At 35.1% G+C, this 21004-nt stretch overlaps 2 protein-coding genes across 3 annotated transcripts in view; one reads left to right on the forward strand and one right to left on the reverse strand.

Moving 5' to 3' along the window:
• Positions 1-8646, reverse strand: part of LOC129443157 (NAD-dependent protein deacylase sirtuin-6) — a 42072-nt gene extending 33426 nt beyond the window's left edge. Inside the window, exons 1-2 of the mRNA XM_055203589.2 lie at positions 8458-8646; positions 4789-4916 (exon numbers count right to left, since the gene is read on the reverse strand). Coding sequence (XP_055059564.2) covers positions 4789-4916; positions 8458-8523 — 194 coding nt within the window. The 5' untranslated portion in view covers positions 8524-8646. The remainder of the gene's footprint in view (positions 1-4788; positions 4917-8457) is intronic.
• An 8067-nt stretch (positions 8647-16713) lies between these two features.
• LOC129443156 (CUGBP Elav-like family member 5) overlaps positions 16714-21004 on the forward strand; it is a 264623-nt gene continuing 260332 nt past the window's right edge. For both annotated transcript variants that reach the window (XM_055203586.2, XM_055203587.2), the window contains exon 1: positions 16714-17318. In XM_055203586.2, coding sequence (XP_055059561.2) covers positions 16952-17318 — 367 coding nt within the window. In that variant the 5' untranslated portion in view covers positions 16714-16951. The remainder of the gene's footprint in view (positions 17319-21004) is intronic.

Raw genomic sequence — 21004 nt, forward strand, 5'->3', positions numbered from 1 at the left:
TTGAAAATAGAGCTAAAGTCAAATGACAATGCATAATTGGCTGTTAGGTACTAAACTTTACAAACTTGAAAAAACTGTTTAAACAATAGGCTTATTATTAGTGATCACCGATGTATTGGCCGCCGATATTTATTTTAAACCATTTTTTAAACCATCTACATATCGGCAACAGCACGAGAAAGGCCGATACCGACTGTTTATTAATTAACCGCATAAAGGCAATGAGTTGCATGCCTGTTGCATAATCCAGCATTTTTAACAATAATTATCAAAATAATTAAATACTTCCCAAAACAAAATAAGTTGTACAATTTATAGTTTGTCAGACGTGCGATGAGGGAAAAAATAATAAATCACATAGTTAATCACGCGAGATTACTCATTCACGTGATCCATGCGGTCTAGAATATTTCGGGAAAATGTCTGCAGTCTGGGCTTTCTTCAAAATCTCGGATAAAGACCAAAAAAAAAACGCCATTTGCAATGAGTGTTCTGCAGAAATATCAAGAGGAGGTAGTATTGTATACAAGTGTTTAATATTGGTATCGGCCAGTAGTTGTCTGTTTAAATCAGTATCGGGCCCAAAAAAATCGGTGCATCCCTACTTATTATAGATAAAATATTTAGAAATTCTTTTTGTGACCTTATGCTAAATCAGTCACAATTTTTTAAAGGGTTATTAAATTTACCCAAAAATTTCATTTCTATCATCATTTACTTACCCTCATGTCATTCTAAACTAACAAGATCAGGTGTAAAAACGATTTTTTGGCAGTGCTGGAAGACTGATCCAATCGCCATGAAAAAGCGATTGTACATATAATATATGAAGAGTTTGGTTCCAAAACGCAATAAATCCATTTTGACAAATTTCGGTAAAAACGTGTTTTCTATACCAAGAAAGTGACAAGATGAAAACCACTATTTTCTGTTACAAACTTTCACATAGCATCTTTAGGTTATAAAAACATAACAATTCAAATCCATAACTTGATTTTCAAAGATTTATTATAAAAACTAATTATTTTTTCCACAAAATGCAATAAATCCATGACAGTTTTTTATTTCAAAATGCTATAAATCTATTAAATCAATGTATAAATGTGCATTCATCTTTACCATTTTATATTTATTTAGTTGACTAGTGGTATCCAATGATTAAAAAATAAACATTAATGGCATTAACCAAAACACTTACTTTGTTATATTAAGAACACAATGTTTTAGCATGAGAAGCTTGATGCTGTCTGGAGAACAAGCAACCGAGTGCCTCTCGCGGAAATTATTAGCTGTTGATGGCTTACGTTTCTTTCCCGTCACAGAAAACCATCACAGGTTTGGCAATGCTATTAAAGTATTATTTTGTTTTGTTTGTTGATCACGAAGTACAAAGTAGATGAGGAAAATTAGGACTCCGTGTACTCAGCGCGCCGCCATGTTTGTTTACATTGCGTGACTGGTCCGCTGTAATATCAGAAATGGATTTATTGCGTTCTGTAAAAAAGGAGAAATGGCGTTTGTCGCATTTTGGGAAAAAAGGGAGAAAAGATGACAGAATATCACGGCGGGTATTGGATTTTGCGTAAAATTAATTATTTACTTTTAACTACTGACCTGATATAATACTGATTTTGGCAGTAACTCATTTTTTTCAAAAATGGCGTTTATCGCGTTTTGGAACCAAACTCTTCATATATTTATTATATGCATTTAGAAATTCTTAATTTTATATTTATAAAACGAAATAGGGACAAAAGTCTGGAAACGTAAATATTTTTCCATACTTGTATTTATTATTTCCATACTTTTCCAAACCCCGTAGGAACCCTGAACTACTCACGCATATATTTTATTTTTTATGGCCCTAACTAATATTGTAAATTTTCTTTAATAAAAACTTTTGCAACTGTTTGCATCATTGCTAGTGATATGCCAGTATATCGCAGAGACCGATATATCGGCCGATATCTGGATTTTTTTCAGCATTCATTGGACGATAAATCATTTTAATGGGCCAGTAAATTTCTCTATTACTTACATTTGTTGTTTGTAATGAAAGGACACTCAGTGTCACTCAATGTAAAGCCAAAGTCTGACAGACAGTAAAATGACCAATCATTATTCACTTTTTAACATTACATTATGTTGTGTCACACACAACAACACACTGGTTTAAAACAATTATTCAAACAGTACCGTGAGATGTCAGATCCACATTGTTTAGGTCTTATTATGTAAATTAAGAATTATGTAAATATGTACTTTAAAAGGGTATTGATAAATGTTATGCATATCAAATGTTTATGTAGTTTCACAAATTTTCTATGTGCCTCTTATTTACTGTGATTACATTTGCGTTTTATCAGCCAATCGGCCATATAGCTTTCTTAGTATCGGCATCAACCATAAAAAAACCCATATTGGTCGATCACCTTATCTATTGGCGTAGTCAATGTATCGTTACTTGTATCTTTATTGTTATAGTTGTGATGTGAACTCTGAACAATTACGATAACTAAAGACAATAGCACAGTTAACAGAATTTTAAAGTAAATGAACTTGCTTTAAAACATGTTAAATTATCATATTCTTTTTATTAGACTTAAAAAGTCAAAAAATATATACGTATAGTGCAAATATTTGCTAATATGATTTACATTTATGCATTTGGCAGGTGCTTTAATCCAAAGCAACTTACAGCCCAAGCTATACAATTTTTGAATCTGTATGTGTGTTTTCCCAGGGGTTCGAGCGCCTGATCTATTTGTGTGGTTTGCACAAGCATGAGCACAAATTTGCTAAAACATAAATTATGCATTGAAACGCGGCAACCTGATCATCAAAAAATCAGCCTGAATTCAGATGCGCCTACTCATGACGTGATTAAAAACATGAAAAATACATAAAAGCAAATACATGGGGACTTGAGACTACAGCAACAGCCTGAAGGCATGATTTATTTTCACATAATTCAGAACCAATCAATAATGTGGTGTGAGGCTGAGATTCAACAGTAGTTTTTTTAACCATAGGTTTACACGTCAAACTACATTTGCCTACAAAATGTGCAGTATGCCACAATTTAATGTGCTTCATTTGAACTTTGATTTTCAGTGGCATCAATAACCAGGATGTAGCCTAAAATCAACAATGATTTTAAACACAATACACACAAGTATAGGAAATAAAAACTCACAAAACTAAACATGCAATTTGGTGAGGTCATGTGAGAAATGCTACTGTTATACTTTATTCTTAATAGCCAAGCAGAAGTGTCCTTTTTTGCTATGAAAACTCTATTCCTCCCTCTAGTGACAGCTCTCTGCAGTTTACAGTCCAGACTTTAAGGCATCCAGTAAGAAAAATGTCCAAAATCTCCATGACGGCTCTATTCTATGGTTTATAGAGCATAATGATGTCTTTGTAGATACAGTGGTGGCCATCAAAAAGATATTTAGAGATTGTATTTTCCTTACTGGCCAGTGTGTATTTATATTTATGTATATAAACTTAACTCTAATAAAATTAGTGTACATGAACATATAATTTCTAGATAGATAGATAGATAGATAGATAGATAGATAGATAGATAGATAGATAGATAGATAGATAGATAGATAGCATTCTCTGGGGTATTAATTATCCCAAATAAATAAGGGTGTTTATAGAGACAGAGCGCAGTTATGCAAATTTGAAAACCACGCCCACCGGGGGGAACGCAATCCAACCGTCTCCATTGACTTTGTATTGCGAGAAGCCGCCTCCTTGTCATTTCTGGCTTAAAACAAAAAACTGAATAATACCTAAAAGCTGCTGTGTGACAATATGTACAGCTAACAAGCCAAAGAACCCAGAAATAAGTTTTTATAAGCTGTCGAGCCGTAAAACCCAGCCTTTAAGGAGAATAAAGTGGATCGCCGACTACGTTTCCCCCTAGTGGACGCAGTTCTACTAATAGAAGTACTATGAAAAGTTGCCTGTATCAATTTTTGTGTCTTTAAACGCTCGTTTTTTTGGGGTCGAAAGCTTATAAAAACTTATTTACAGATTAAACTTAAAAACAGATTAATACCTAAAAGCTGCTGTGTGACAAGATGTACATCTAACAACCAAAAAAAAAAAAAAAAACGTTTTTATAAGCTTTCGACTTCAAAAAACGAGCGTTTAAAGACACAGAAATGGAAACAGGCAACTTTTCATAGTACTCCTATTAGTAAAACTGCGTCCAATAGGGGGAAACGTAGTCGGCGATCCACTTTATTCTCCTTAAAGGCTGGGTTTTACGGCTTGACAGCTTATAAAAACTTATTTCTGGGTTCTTTGGCTTGTTAGCTGTACATATTGTCACACAGCAGCTTTTAGGCATTATTCAGTTTTTTGTTATAAGCCAGAAATGACAAGGAGGCGTACTCCCGCAATACAAAGTCAATGGAGACGGTTGGATTGCTTTCCCCCCCGGTGGGCATGGTTTTCAGGTTATGACGCGCTGCGCTCTGTCTCTATAAAGCAAGAGCTTATTGCGCTTCTGTAGTCAGACTGATTTATATTTTAAGAAATAACGCCCTCTACCATACTATAGATGAACTGCTTCTGTAGATTTATTACCATTTCTATAAAGATTGTGGTGTGCAGTAAAGTTATTACCAATATTACCGTTAAAACTAAATTAATGCTGCCCATACTTTATCCCTAGATATTTTAGTTAAAAGACAAAATGAGTTAAGAGAGACCCTAAATTCAGAACAATTCAAATGAGGCATTTATTAATCGTTGCGAGGTGTGTGGTACCTGAAGTCTGGGATCCCTGCTGAAGTGCTGATTCCAGCTCCCGAATGCACAACCATATACTGAGACTCCCTGATCCACTGGGCCAGAGTCTCGGCTTTAGTTTTCAACTCCTCCGGGCTGTCAAACGTCTGCAAATATAAACACACAGCACTGCTGATAAAAACAATAAAAATTCTAATGGCATTTATAACAACATTATGCACCAAAAGGTGAAGTGATCTGTTGATAACACATTACCAGTAAAGACTCACAGAGACTATTATAGTTTTCATTAAATCCAATATAATTTCCATTAAATTTCATTAGTTTCTATTGTTTTTCAGCAGGGACTTTCGTATGTCAGATTCACAGACCATGTGTGTATTTGACTTCATGTTGCACTGCGCAAACTAAGCAGCATTTGAGAAAAAAGGTCATTGAAACTTAGCTCCCCTTGTGAAGTCAGAAGGGGATATTATTATTATTTGCTCACACCTACAAAGTGGTAATTTTTACATGCTATAATAAATTCACATACGTAAACTGGGGGCACCAAAGCTTCAAATAGCAATGCTGACATCGCTGGACTTTTACAATGCGTCTCATGCAATATCCAATTCTCGTTGCATGGTGTGTTTTCACTAAATACAACAATAAATACGTCAAGTCCGACCACTGGAAGCATTTGATATTTTGAGCTTTCATCCCTGAGGTGTTTTTAGTTCACAGCAACTGTTTAAAAATGTGTGTCACTTTTACCCGGTAGGTGTGCCCCCACTAAGCTCTGGACACTAATGAAAGGTTGGTGGACCAAAATATATATCTTTTATCTTGGCACTGAAACATAGTAATATAAATATATGGAGGAGATTGTATTTAAATAAATTGTGGAAATTTTAATATTATATTATGTTAAAATTTCATGCAAATTTCTGATAAAATGAGAAAGTAACAAGCAAAAACATGTGAATATGCAGCATATTTGGTCACACACCTTCCATTGACAACAATATATAACTTTTTCCTCTGATTTCTAATATTAAACATATCATAACTTTCTCAATCCTCAACAGATTTTTACAATCCAGGTATCTTTGTAAATGGAAATGTCTAGTCATGTGATAAGTTTTGAGCTTTGAAGTTTTTTTAAATTTTTAAAATTTTGTCTTAATACCTACTTTAAAAAAAGGCTTCTTAAATGTACCCTTTAATGTTTCACTCCACTGTTTATTTGCATGCATTGCCAGGTTTAAATTTGTAGAGATGAGCTAATAAAATACAGAAGTGACATCTTCACAATTCATACAAAAACATTATTAAAGGTGCATTTAATAATGAAGTTGATGTTCTGTTTTAATAAAACCCAGATTTTCTGATACACTGACTGTAGTACCTTATGTCCTTGTGGGATTATAATTTTGTCAAATAACTACTTGAACCAAGTTTAGTGTTCTCCATTTGTACAACTCCCCTCATATGTTAATGGTTTATTTTAACACGAGGGGGAATCACAAGCCGATATTGTACAAATATCACTTTTGGCGAAGCTGGCTGTACATTATCCCTTGCATATTGCTTAGCAACCAGAAATCACCTGTGCTGCAACTAACCAACTTGTAGGTATGTGACAAAATGACGTAATAAGCACGAGCGCTTTGTTCCCACGACTGTGTTCCCAGCAGGTATTCAGCGTCAGACGCGTTGGTGACTTAGGAAATCTGTTATATCTTTGCTTTGTGAATACCTCTAAAGCCCATATACTAGTGACATAAATTACTTCCTCACGTTGATTCTCACGTTCGAATTTCCAAGATAGCTGTCGTAAGAAGAAAGTTATAAGCGAAGCAAAATTTCTCTCGTGTTTGGCATTGAAATCCTCTATGAAGGCGAGTATATTTTGTTTCAAACCAAATACTTTTGATAGAATATACATGTAACTTGAATTAGATGAAGTTTGGGATTGATTGTAACATTCGCATGTGCTTTTTTAAGATCCGCGAGTGACGTTGTTGTCAAAAGCAGAATCGCCCATTCAGTCATTGGCTTCCAAAACTTCTCCGTTTTCATCAATCCGTGCATTATTTTTCAATGTAATCATACAGAACGAAGGATAAGAATCTCTAGATTACATTATTGGCATAATTTTGTCAAACATATAAATAAATACATGCATGCAACATGCATGCATTTATTGATTTATTAATGATAAATAACATAATCATCAATTAATGTATTAATAATATCTGACCATTTAAATTGCTCGCCAGCATTATTAGTCAATTAAGAAATATTAAAGAAACAATGAAATGTTTCTTTAATATATAAAAATATAACTTTTACTTGAGAGGGCTTTGATTTTATATGGAAAGATATGCGTGGATTGATGATCTCGGTTTCATTAATTAGTGGTTAATCAAAAATAATAACATTTATTTATATATCTTTTAAAAAGATGTCATCTTAATCTTGTTGGGCTTTTATTTACATACGATGTGGTGTTTGAATTATGCAAATAGACCAAGAAATGAGAAAGTTATGATATTTTAAAGTGTTTGGTCAAGCGGAAGAGGTCACAGTTTTTCATAGTTTTATCGTTTTAATTGGGTACAAAAATGCCCCCTAATTTTCGAGTTAAAAATTCCATAACTTTCTTAATAATTATCCGATTTTAATAATTTAAAAACCATGTTAAAGTTCTTTTTATTATCTATCATATGGTTATAATTATATATGAATTTTCTAGTATTTATATTTTTTTTGTCACATACCTACAACTTGGCGGGACTGTTGTGATATTTGTATGGAACAGTTGTTTTCCCATAACCATGCTAAAACCAAATCATTACACAACCTCTCGTACCCTGCTGAAAAAACAGCATACCAGCAAGACCAGCATATGTTGTGTTTTGGTGCTGGTTTGCTAGTGAACACCAGCTAAACCAGCACCAGCATTAGCACCAGCACCAAACCAGCATTAGCACCAGCATCCTGTGCTGGTCATACCAGCAAGACCAGCATATGTTGTGTTTAGGTGCTGGTATGCTGGTGATCACCATCTAAACCAGCATCAAACCAGCATAGACCAGCATAATTCCCTTGCTGGTCCAATGCTGTTTTTTTCAGGAGGGATGTACTTAGTATTCATCTATGTTAGTAACTCAGTGTTTTCCATACATTGATTTATTTGTGGTGGCCCACCACAGAATCAACACTGGCCCCCACAAATAGAATTTTCATGGTTCCCATTTACATTTTTATTTCACTATTTAAAACAGCTTAATTTGGCTTAAAATATAATTTGATATATAATACAAATCAAATACAGATACAGATCAAAGAGTAGAAATGAAACATATTTCAGGTGCCAACACTAGATCAAATGCAAACACGACATGTTGACGTCACATATATGCTAATTAGCGGGTGACGTCATCACCACCACAGTCTCCTCAAAATCCTGTGGGAAACACTGTAACTGATGATGAATTGTCTCTTTTTCAGCATTTTCGTTTGCATTATCCGTGTTTGCACAAACTAAAACAGACGTCTTTTCTATAGTGATGCAAAGCTACTTTTTAACAGAATACGAGTAGCGTTAAAACCAATAAGATTTGAAGTGTGTTTCAATGAAGCTAATGTTCAATAAATGAAGCTAGCTATCCTGCTAACGACAATAAACGTCAACATTACCTCAGGGAGACCACAGACGCCTTTGTCCGCATAGGGGGAGAGACCGGCGGCATAATTCACCGACATGATCAACTTTCAAAATAAACGGTACACTGAAATTGTCGGTAAAAGCAGTACAAGTTCCCCCGTTCACTGGTGTTGTGTGTTTGTCTTCCCGGCGACGTCATCTAGAATGTGCGTACTGCGTGGAGCTCTGTTGCGTACGTGCGAGGTGACGTCACTGAAAGCGGTGAGTAAAGCTTGTAGATGAGAAAAGAAATGTTTCAGCAACTCGTTTTACCTTGTTTATGCGAATTACATGACACTTTTTTTAAATGATTTTAAAAGTGGGTATTTTGTTCAATTTGGCTACTCATGTTGGAAATTTTAATGGAAATCGACTGTTTATTGAGACGAATTGGTAGACTTGGTGGAAATCCATATATATCAATGGTGGAAATCGAGCCATTGAAAAAAAAACTCTAATCTAAATATTGCTCTGATCTGACTGTCAAGTTTAACTTAACCCTTAATTAGTGATTTGGTGAATTAGTGGGTTGGTTTGATTGCCACTTGCAATCGTGGGCTCTATGATACAATATGAGGTTGGACCCTCTAGTACCACACCCAATTTTTTTGAGGGCCCAATTTTTTTTACCCCCTTAGTAATGCCCCGGGTAATGAACCAAGGCACCCAAGAAGACATATCTTAAATGCAATGCCTAACCTTGATATTGTGTAATTGTTCTTCTGGATTTCTATTTATTTTTTGGATTTTCTATTATATGTTGCATCCACACAAAATTATGCTGAGCTGAAGACCACATATGAAAAAGTGATGTTTGAATGTGTACATCTGTAAAATGTGTAGCTAAATTATTTATCTGTTTCACACTACTCTTCTAAACTATACTAAAATGCAGTAAACAATGTTTAATCTGAATATTTATTTCTAAATGAAATGAATGGTTGGGTAATAAATAAAGACATAAAATGTCTTTAATAAAAAATATTTGTAATGGATTGGCTTAACAATCAACAAAAATCAGCCAAAAGCCACAATACATAGAAACTCCCTCAATGCTGTTTAAAAAGCTTCTCAGGGGTCAGGGGATCTCTGGATAATCCGTAATTCGTTTGTAATTAAAAAACGAAAATACCGCATTTCTGTTTTTTGTTTCAAAACGAAAAACCAAATAACCGTTTTTGGTGTCAGAATAAAAAAACGAAAAACCAATTAAAAACGTCCCGTTTTTCGTTTTTTGGCGATCATTTTATCGTTATTCCTTTTTGAACAAAAATGAAGAGTGTCTTTGATCTTCAGTCAATTTGTTTTTCGTTTATTGCAAGTGGTGCCCGCTGCATAGCCAAATGGGCGGAGCTGGAGCTCTAGCGAGGCGTGGCACCCTCGCTGGATCTAGTGGGCGTGGCAGCATCAAGTGCGCAGGCGCAGATAGAGTTTGTTTAAACTTCCTGTACAGCCTGTATCAAGTACTCCGGAGTATTGCACGGGAAGAAAACGGTAATTTAAAGATAAACTGAGCTTTAACATGTATATTAAATCTTAATCTTACAATTATCGCTGTCTCGACGTGATTTTCGGGAGTATGTTGAGTTTCGCGTTAAACACTAGATAGCTAATGTGCTAACATTCTCCCGTCCACCACAAGTGGTACGTAGTGTTTTTATTGTAGTTTTTATTTTTTGTATTCAAATATTTGTTGAACCTGCACAGGTGCACCAGACAATACTTTTGCGAGGACAGGATCTTCTGCTGTCTATATCACGGTGCCTACTGTAAATAAACATTTACACGAGCTCTAAAATCATGCAGTTCAACAAAAAGGTATGTGTGTGTGAATTAAATATTTTAATTATACTGTGTGTGATAAACATCATGTTTGTTGAACCTTTCTGTTTGTGCATGTCATAGTAATTTCTTTCTTGCATTTAAAACTAAAAACATACTGTTCATTTAATATTTTCTTGTGTTGTGAAACCTTTGGGATGTCTGAATTTAAACTACTTTATTTCAGTTGTTATAATAGTTTTTCTACGTAGCATTATGACAAGTTAAAAACATGTATATAAATACTCTTTATGTTGTGCTCTTGAGCAAGGTGATTCATCACAAAAGCTGTTTTATTTCTTTCTTTATTTCAAGGATAACCCCTTGCAATATATGCAATGCACTGTACAAAACATGTAAACAAGACAATGATGCTAATTTATTCTTTCTATGTTTTAGATTTTATCATCATCAAGCGTGTTCTCAAGTCCAGACGATCCCACACTTTCACTGCTGTTACCGTACATCAACATTTTTAAATGTGTAAAAATCCAGCCTCTGGACAACCTTCCATTGGCTGCAGCACCCAGCATCAGCATCCCCAGCATCAGCATCCCCACCTTTACTTCCCCTCGACATTGGAACATGTCTGTACTGATTTTGAGGTACAGCTTTTTAACTTCTTGCTGCTTGTAAACTTGTTTAAATATCTTTAGTGGAGTATTAAGACAGAACAAAGTACACAGTTGTCACAAATAACCCACTGAGGGTCAGTTAAGTAAACCAAGTACACATTTTTAACAAAACTGTAAACAAACAGAAAGACTTAACTTGTGACAGCTATATACTGTATTAATTGTATATAGTCTAATTGTATTGTCTATAATTAACAGGGTGCCCCTCTACAGCTAGGAGGAATTGATTGTGGGGTATTTATGTTGATGGTAAGTGGTCTTTTATTTGCTGTACACCTGTGTCTGTGTACTAAACACAGCATTTGTTAATATTGTTTTGTTTTTTGTATACATTCTATGTTATGACTGTGAGTAAACATAAAAAAAGAACGATTAAGATTTTCGATTGCTATCTTTTGCCAGTCTGACACACCAATAATCATGAAGTGGTGGTGCTCAGTTAATTTAGACATTTCCTCTGACAAAGTATGATATTAATAACTATACTTATGATAAAACCTCCATTCTGTGCATTTCCAGTATGCAGACAATATATATAAATAAAGCAATGCATGCCTAAAAACATTCTAATGTTTGTCTCTTCGTACAGTCAAGTCCCACAACTACTCACCCAGAAAGTAACATATGCAGATAACATGAAATTCACTCCACCTGAGTCAGATGTCATGGAGATCATCCAGACACCAGAGGAAGATGTATGTAGCAGGAATGTTTATGTACTGATTGACTTGTTTAACTTGTTAATGTGTGTATTAACCTTTCCTCTTTCATGAATTTGTTTATGAGCAGTACATCATTTTTAATTATATTATTATTGGAATTCTTATATAGCACACAGGACTCAGCGGTGATGAGAAACATTCAGCTGACCTGTGAGTGGCTAAAGGAGACCACTTGCTGGGAAGATGAGCTGCAAAAGATCTAAAGGATGATGCCCTGTTGGCTATAACAATGTTGGACTTGTTTATAAACACCATGTTTTATGAGGGTGAAAGGAATGAAGAAGAAGTGTCGACTCCCTTCCCTTTTATATTTTAGAGAAGAGCAGGAAATATATGAGACAAAAGAGTTATTCGTGGGTTTTGTTTACACAAAAAACCCTGTCTTGTGAATCTACTAGTGGGGATAGACTAATGTAAATATTGATTTTTTTGATTGGTTTTTTAAAATACCATTAAACGTTTGTGTGAACTGTAAAGTGTTGTGTTCTTAAAATAAATTTATAATATTTATTATTGTATCTTATTATACCATTAAAGTCTTGTGTTCTTGAAATATTCATGATATTATTTTATATCTTCTTATTATAACATTTTATATAGATTTCTTTTATGTTAGATGCATATTTTGCTAAATTTGGGTTAATAGAAACCAATAAATACACTTGTAGGACAGTGGAGTACAACACTTGTACACCTGAGTATGTGACTATTAAATTACATTTATCTTCTACAAAAATGTAGTTGAAGCGAATGCTTCACTAATGTCAAAGCACATTGTATATCCTCTACTGTGGTAAGTCACATGGTTGGTTTTAGACTACTTGTCTGCTTATTCATTAAAAATAGCATCATGCATAGTCTATCACATAAAGGTTGAATCTTTTCAAAGTTACAGTCAATATTCCATTTAAATTTGCAATATCATTTTTACACCATATGCTTTCACATTTACATACAATAAGGGCAGGTAACCTAGTCTTATTTATTATTATTATATGTATTTATTTATTGAATTAATCAGATGATTTCGTAATACAACAAGGTCATATTAAACATTAGTAAATGCATTAACATTAAAAATAAAGCTTTTCAGCAAGTTTAAATTTTTGTTAATGTTAGTTAATGTCAATACAATTATTTAGTTCATGCATTAACTAATGTTAACAGTTACAACACTTGATTTTATAAATTTATTAGTAAATGCTGAAATTAACATGAACTAAGATTCATAAATGCTGTAGAAGTATTGTTATTTGATAGTTCATGTTAGCTAATGCATTAACTAATCTAAACAAATACAACCTTGTTGTAAAGTGTTATCGATCATTTAGATTAGTTCACAACCCACATGTTGCGGTGGACACAAATAAAGAGGGGTGCACAGATAGTAAGCTTTCACTGGCAAAGCAGCACACCACTCCTTCCTCCATAAAAGGGCCTTGTTGTCACTTTCAGATATTTACATCATGGTTTATGGTAAGCCACAGTTTTGAATTGTATTACTACTTTGTGGAATTGGATGATGTCAAATTATGTCTTTAAATACAAATGTACAACAGTACAGTGAAGCAGGGCTTTGCATTGCAACTCTTTCACTTGCATATATGCCCTTAAATGATTTACAAGCATAGTGGATGAGTGAAGACTAAAACCTACTGTAAATGTTATAATGTTAAGGTCATATTATACTTTTATACATTTATACAAGTTCCTGTGGCTTACCATAAACCATGATGTAAATATCTGAAAGTGACAACAAGGCCATTAATGCATTTACTAATGTTTAATATGACCTTGTTGTATTACGAAATCATCTGATTAATTCAATAAATAAATACATATAATAATAATAAATAAGACTAGGTTACCTGCCCTTATTGTATGTAAATGTGAAAGCATATGGTGTAAAAATGATATTGCAAATTTAAATGGAATATTGACTGTAACTTTGAAAAGATTCAACCTTTATGTGATAGACTATGCATGATGCTATTTTTAATGAATAAGCAGACAAGTAGTCTAAAACCAACCATGTGACTTACCACAGTAGAGGATATACAATGTGCTTTGACATTAGTGAAGCATTCGCTTCAACTACATTTTTGTAGAAGATAAATGTAATTTAATAGTCACATACTCAGGTGTACAAGTGTTGTACTCCACTGTCCTACAAGTGTATTTATTGGTTTCTATTAACCCAAATTTAGCAAAATATGCATCTAACATAAAAGAAATCTATATAAAATGTTATAATAAGAAGATATAAAATAATATCATGAATATTTCAAGAACACAAGACTTTAATGGTATAATAAGATACAATAATAAATATTATAAATTTATTTTAAGAACACAACACTTTACAGTTCACACAAACGTTTAATGGTATTTTAAAAAACCAATCAAAAAAATCAATATTTACATTAGTCTATCCCCACTAGTAGATTCACAAGACAGGGTTTTTTGTGTAAACAAAACCCACGAATAACTCTTTTGTCTCATATATTTCCTGCTCTTCTCTAAAATATAAAAGGGAAGGGAGTCGACACTTCTTCTTCATTCCTTTCACCCTCATAAAACATGGTGTTTATAAACAAGTCCAACATTGTTATAGCCAACAGGGCATCATCCTTTAGATCTTTTGCAGCTCATCTTCCCAGCAAGTGGTCTCCTTTAGCCACTCACAGGTCAGCTGAATGTTTCTCATCACCGCTGAGTCCTGTGTGCTATATAAGAATTCCAATAATAATATAATTAAAAATGATGTACTGCTCATAAACAAATTCATGAAAGAGGAAAGGTTAATACACACATTAACAAGTTAAACAAGTCAATCAGTACATAAACATTCCTGCTACATACATCTTCCTCTGGTGTCTGGATGATCTCCATGACATCTGACTCAGGTGGAGTGAATTTCATGTTATCTGCATATGTTACTTTCTGGGTGAGTAGTTGTGGGACTTGACTGTACGAAGAGACAAACATTAGAATGTTTTTAGGCATGCATTGCTTTATTTATATATATTGTCTGCATACTGGAAATGCACAGAATGGAGGTTTTATCATAAGTATAGTTATTAATATCATACTTTGTCAGAGGAAATGTCTAAATTAACTGAGCACCACCACTTCATGATTATTGGTGTGTCAGACTGGCAAAAGATAGCAATCGAAAATCTTAATCGTTCTTTTTTTATGTTTACTCACAGTCATAACATAGAATGTATACAAAAAACAAAACAATATTAACAAATGCTGTGTTTAGTACACAGACACAGGTGTACAGCAAATAAAAGACCACTTACCATCAACATAAATACCCCACAATCAATTCCTCCTAGCTGTAGAGGGGCACCCTGTTAATTATAGACAATACAATTAGACTATATACAATTAATACAGTATATAGCTGTCACAAGTTAAGTCTTTCTGTTTGTTTACAGTTTTGTTAAAAATGTGTACTTGGTTTACTTAACTGACCCTCAGTGGGTTATTTGTGACAACTGTGTACTTTGTTCTGTCTTAATACTCCACTAAAGATATTTAAACAAGTTTACAAGCAGCAAGAAGTTAAAAAGCTGTACCTCAAAATCAGTACAGACATGTTCCAATGTCGAGGGGAAGTAAAGGTGGGGATGCTGATGCTGGGGATGCTGATGCTGGGTGCTGCAGCCAATGGAAGGTTGTCCAGAGGCTGGATTTTTACACATTTAAAAATGTTGATGTACAGTAACAGCAGTGAAAGTGTGGGATCGTCTGGACTTGAGAACACGCTTGATGATGATAAAATCTAAAACATAGAAAGAATAAATTAGCATCATTGTCTTGTTTACATGTTTTGTACAGTGCATTGCATATAAACAGCTTTCGTGATGAATCACCTTGCTCAAGAGCACAACATAAAGAGTATTTATATACATGTTTTTAACTTGTCATAAGTAATGCTACGTAGAAAAACTATTATAACAACTGAAATAAAGTAGTTTAAATTCAGACATCCCAAAGGTTTCACAACACAAGAAAATATTAAATGAACAGTATGTTTTTAGTTTTAAATGCAAGAAAGAAATTACTATGACATGCACAAACAGAAAGGTTCAACAAACATGATGTTTATCACACACAGTATAATTAAAATATTTAATTCACACACACATACCTTTTTGTTGAACTGCATGATTTCAGAGCTCGTGTAAATGTTTATTTACAGTAGGCACCGTGATATAGACAGCAGAAGATCCTGTCCTCGCATAAGTATTGTCTGGTGCACCTGTGCAGGTTCAACAAATATTTGAATACAAAAAATAAAAACTACAATAAAAACACTACGTACCACTTGTGGTGGACGGGAGAATGTTAGCACATTAGCTATCTAGTGTTTAACGCGAAACTCAACATACTCCCGAAAATCACGTCGAGACAGCGATAATTGTAAGATTAAGATTTAGTATACATATTAAAGCTCAGTTTATCTTTAAATTACCGTTTTCTTCCCGTGCAATACTCCGGAGTACTTGATACAGGCTGTACAGGAAGTTTAAACAAACTCTATCTGCGCCTGCGCACTTGATGCTGCCACGCCCACTAGATCCAGCGAGGGTGCCACGCCTCGCTAGAGCTCCAGCTCCGCCCATTTGGCTATGCAGCGGGCACCACTTGCAATAAACGAAAAACAAATTGACTGAAGTTCAAAGACACTCTTCATTTTTTGTTCAAAAAGGAATAACGATAAAATGATCGCCAAAAAACGAAAAACGGGACGTTTTTAATTGGTTTTTCGTTTTTTTATTCTGACACCAAAAACGGTTATTTGGTTTTTCGTTTTGAAACAAAAAACAGAAATGCGGTATTTTCGTTTTTTAATTACAAACGAATTACGGATTATCCAGAGATCCCCTGACCCTCAGGTTCTGAATATGAATTATAATTTTTTTTAATCGCAACACAATTCCAGTATTACATTTGTTGTATTCCTTATTTCTGATTTTACTGTTTTTTAAGTTTACAATTTCCTATAAACGTGAGGAAAATAACGAAAACTGAGTAAGTGACCTTAAACTTGTTATGTCGTAGCACGCGCTATCTCTATCCTTTACTTAAAAATCGTCGGCAGGTGTCGCTACGAGCTTGCGCACGCGAGTCGTGACCGAGCTCCTCTCTCATCTCCTCCTCCCGTCAGGCGCGAGCGTGACATGTGTCGAATAGAAAGCGAGCGTCGCGTTTCCAGCTGAGCGCGTACTCTCTCCCAGCGCGTGTGCGTGCGTGTGTATGTTGTTATTATTGTGGCGCTCTCCGCCGCGCGCAGAATGGCTAGATTCACCCAGACTGAAGCGAGAAGGCATCAGCATCCCCAGCAGCATCCTCAGCCTGCCCACGCCAGCCTGCTCTTCACTGGACCGGGGGCGGTACCGAGCCAGGCAGCGGCACCACTGCTCCTGATCCCGCACCAGCCCCAGTACGCGCACATCACCTTCCCCAAGCCCATGAACGGCTCCGAGTCCATCTCCATCCACTCCGACAACGGCACCATGAAAGACCAGGATGCCATCAAGCTCTTTATAGGACAGATCCCGCGCAACCTAGAGGAGAAAGACCTCAAACCTCTTTTTGAACAGTTTGGGAAGATCCACGAGCTGACTGTCCTCAAGGACCGTTATACTGGGATGCACAAAGGTACTAATGCTTTATAATGGGTTTTATGGATGCATGCCACCTGGGTAACCTTTTTGGTCATGCACTATTAAATGTGACAGAGAGAAACAGTTGCCTTATTGCTGTGTAGTCTTGTTTACTTTAAACATCAAACGTGTTCTGTTGCATTTATAGGCTGTTTCTTTATTTTTTAGGCTCGGTGTGTATTTTTGTCATATTTTTCACCCATTGTGCTCACTTACAAAATATTGAACTGCAGTCAGTGTGATTGCATCTGATTTTCATCATTGCATGCTGTCAAACCTCTCTTTGTAGAGTTGCATGGTCTGTTTCTCCTCCCATTCACGATGCATTGTGTGTTTTGCAGTTAAGCTGTATTATGCATGATATTGATATAGAAAAAAACATATTTGGAATGTTTGCTTAAATTGTATAAGCAACAAACATTGTTTTGTAGTGCATATATACTTATTCTTCATACACTGAATTGAATCACAGTCAGATTGCAATTGATTTTCATCAGACCAGGCTGTCAAATGTCATTCAGCATGAGTAGCATGAGTTTATGTCTAATGCATGTTGTTTTTGCAGTCGTGTTCACCCTGTGAACAGTTTCAGGACAATGAAAAGGATGTTGGATGTGTTGTGGTCACTCCCACTTGTGTATCATCTCATATTTTTGTGCGCGCTCACAGAAGTAGGGCAGCTCCGCTCAGCATGCCGATGATGCATACTAAAAGCCCCCTGTGTGTGTGACATGTGCACCTCTTCACTAAATGGAACGAAACGCAGAAACATCCGAGCATTCAGAGCAAAATGAACCTTGCGTTGCTCGTTTTATTTGTGAATAAGAAATAAATTAAAGCACAAAATCTTAATAAAAAGAACAAAATGGTTGATTCAGTTTATACCCAAAACAAGTCTCATCTACACTTATAGTATGCATTTGGTTTAGAACGCAGTGTGCCATGAATGCACCCAGTGGTGCTTTTAACTAAAATGTATGTGGAGACCTACACACTTAAAAATAAAGGTGCTACACGATGCCACAGAAGAACCTTTTTGGCTGCATGGTACATTAAGTACCTTTAACATTTCTGTTTCACAAATAATTGTCTTTAGAAGAAAATGTTTTATAAAAATGTGAAATAAATTCTTAATTTAAGTACATTTGATTGTTATTTGGGTCCCCAAAAATGCTTTCTCTACATGCGATCACTGTAAAGAACTATTTTGTAGCACCTTGTATTGTTGTTATTAAGTGTAGCTCAGATTTGGTGATTTTCTGGGTAATTTTAATTGGTAATGTTTCAGTTTGGAAATTGCAGAAATTTTGAAATTGTTTATTTTGATTGCAGACTTTAAAATATATTCTGGTGAAATATACACTTATCATTTAAAGGGATAGTTCACCCAAAAATGAAAATTCTGTCTTCTTTTGTGTTCATCAGAAAAAAAGAAATTCATACAGGTTTACTACAACATGATGACATTTTTGGGTGAACTATCTTTTTAAAACAGACAGATGCTAGTCACACTATCATTATGAAATGTTATAGTGAAAGAAAACATGAATTCATTAAAAACGTCATGTTAAATGAACTTGAAAACCCATTTAAAGAAACATGCTCCTCTGTGAGTATCTGCAAGCGTCGTTCTTCCTTTTGCTTGAAATATTTCCTATCTGTCATGCTCAAAGACACACCGCACACATGAATAATAGTTTATACCCATAGGAGAGTAAGAGAGGGAGGATGATTCAGCGCTGATGTCTTGTCATACAGTACACACAAATGCTCTCGCAAAAACACATAAACGGCGTGGTGACGGCTGTCTCTACATTCCTCTTAGATGATCATTTACGTTTCTGCTATGAAACAGTGTGTGTGAAAATCCTTCTGCTATTGGGTAAAAATAAAATCAATAAAATACTATCACATTTCAATGGCACCGCTGAAAACAAGATACCAAACCAGGCCCTGCTTGCTAGTTTAATTGGTCTCATAGAATGGTCAAGCTGTTGTTGAACTTGGTTTAGGAGCTGTCTATGTAGGTAGTAGACAACATCTCAGTGGACTTTAGAACAGAGCAGATGTTGGTGTGTGTGTGTGTGTATCACTTAGACAAACAGCCAGACCCGTAAATATTAATGAATGGAAGGAGTGTTTCCATGCTTCTTTTTGACCAGCACGCACACACAAACACGTTTATTCGGGGATGTCAATAATGGCCTGCATAGCACCAGCAGGGTAGGTGCGCAAAAGCTTGTTACTCAAACTAACATTTGCAATGAACAACAGCTTTAAGACAAATGAGGTGTAACGTTTAGATAATTTCTGTTGAGCGTGGCATTGTCGAGGAAAGAAATATGATATAAGAAATATTGGTTTTGAAGAAGGGAATTGTGGGTAATGAACCTGGGTGCTGTAGACCTTCAGGCCAACTTATACATTATGATGATGTACAATATCTTTGTCAACTCTCTCTAACTCTCTCCTTGCTTAAATCTTAAAGATGATACATTAAAAAAGAATGGAAATTAATTAAAGGTGCGATGTGAAACTTTTGACAGAATTGCAATATAATATATATAGGGATGCTCCGATCAGGATTTTTGCTGCCGATACAGAGTACCGATTTCTTGTCGTCATGATCAGCCGACACCAATGCCCGATACTGATTCTTTAGGTTGATATGCAAGCGCTTTGATGACTGCTAACCTTTTTCTGGATAAAGTAATGCCCCAGATGTTGCCTTTGTTATATTGTTTGCAGTATTATTGTTTTAATAGAGAATCAAATAACTTGTTGATATCAAAAATTTGTTAGTTAAGGTGGTAGGGTTGGGGGTGGGTGGGGCCGGGGGGGTGGCAATCAAAGGGTCTTGATGAAAATGAAAATATTTTTATTAAAAACACTCAAATAAAACTTAATAAAAAAAAAAGACATTATGAAAATGAACACATGCTATTATTATTAAATGTAATTTTTTTGACAGATACCTCTAACGGGAATATCTGCGTGATGAAGTGAAACACAGTATTATACGCTCGCTTATAATGTTGATTCATAGCCGCCGAACAATTTAGCTGTTAATGCTATCGTGTATTATGTTGTGCTATCTGTCGATTTTCTGTCCTTTTCACTGCTCCTATTAATGTAAAGCTGCTTTGAAACAATTTCCAATTGTGAAAAGCGCTATATAAATCAAATCGAATTGAAGTGAAAGGGTTAATAAACACAAATTGAAGCAGATGTTGAAGGCCTTTTGTGCAGCAATTTTTTTTTGTTGGACGACCTAGTTAAGGTGATAGGGTTTTCCAGCTTAGGCGAGCCGCCCGAACTGCAAAGTGCTGCGGGAAACCCTGCACTGATTCTTAAAAAGTACAACAGTTCTTCAGTCACAAGCAGAGATGATTTTCTTGTTATTATTGACAGATTAATTAGGTTGCTGTAGCTTTAAGACGCGGTAGAGACCTTTGCTCTTTTCTAAATGACAGGCTGTCTGTGCACGTCAGGTGTATGCAGACAAGAGCATTTGTGAGTAAAATGAAGTTTAAACTGTCAACGATAAAACGTATATAAAAAAATATATATATTTTTTGCATGAAAATACAATGTCAGTAATAGATAGATGTGGTATACACTGTTTGATGGGGAAGTGAAGATGCGTTGTGGTGCTGCAGTGTGCCCTCATAGAAAATACAC

The sequence above is a fragment of the Misgurnus anguillicaudatus genome, unplaced genomic scaffold (assembly GCF_027580225.2).
Source record: "Misgurnus anguillicaudatus unplaced genomic scaffold, ASM2758022v2 HiC_scaffold_26, whole genome shotgun sequence".
Taxonomy (NCBI): domain Eukaryota; kingdom Metazoa; phylum Chordata; class Actinopteri; order Cypriniformes; family Cobitidae; genus Misgurnus; species Misgurnus anguillicaudatus.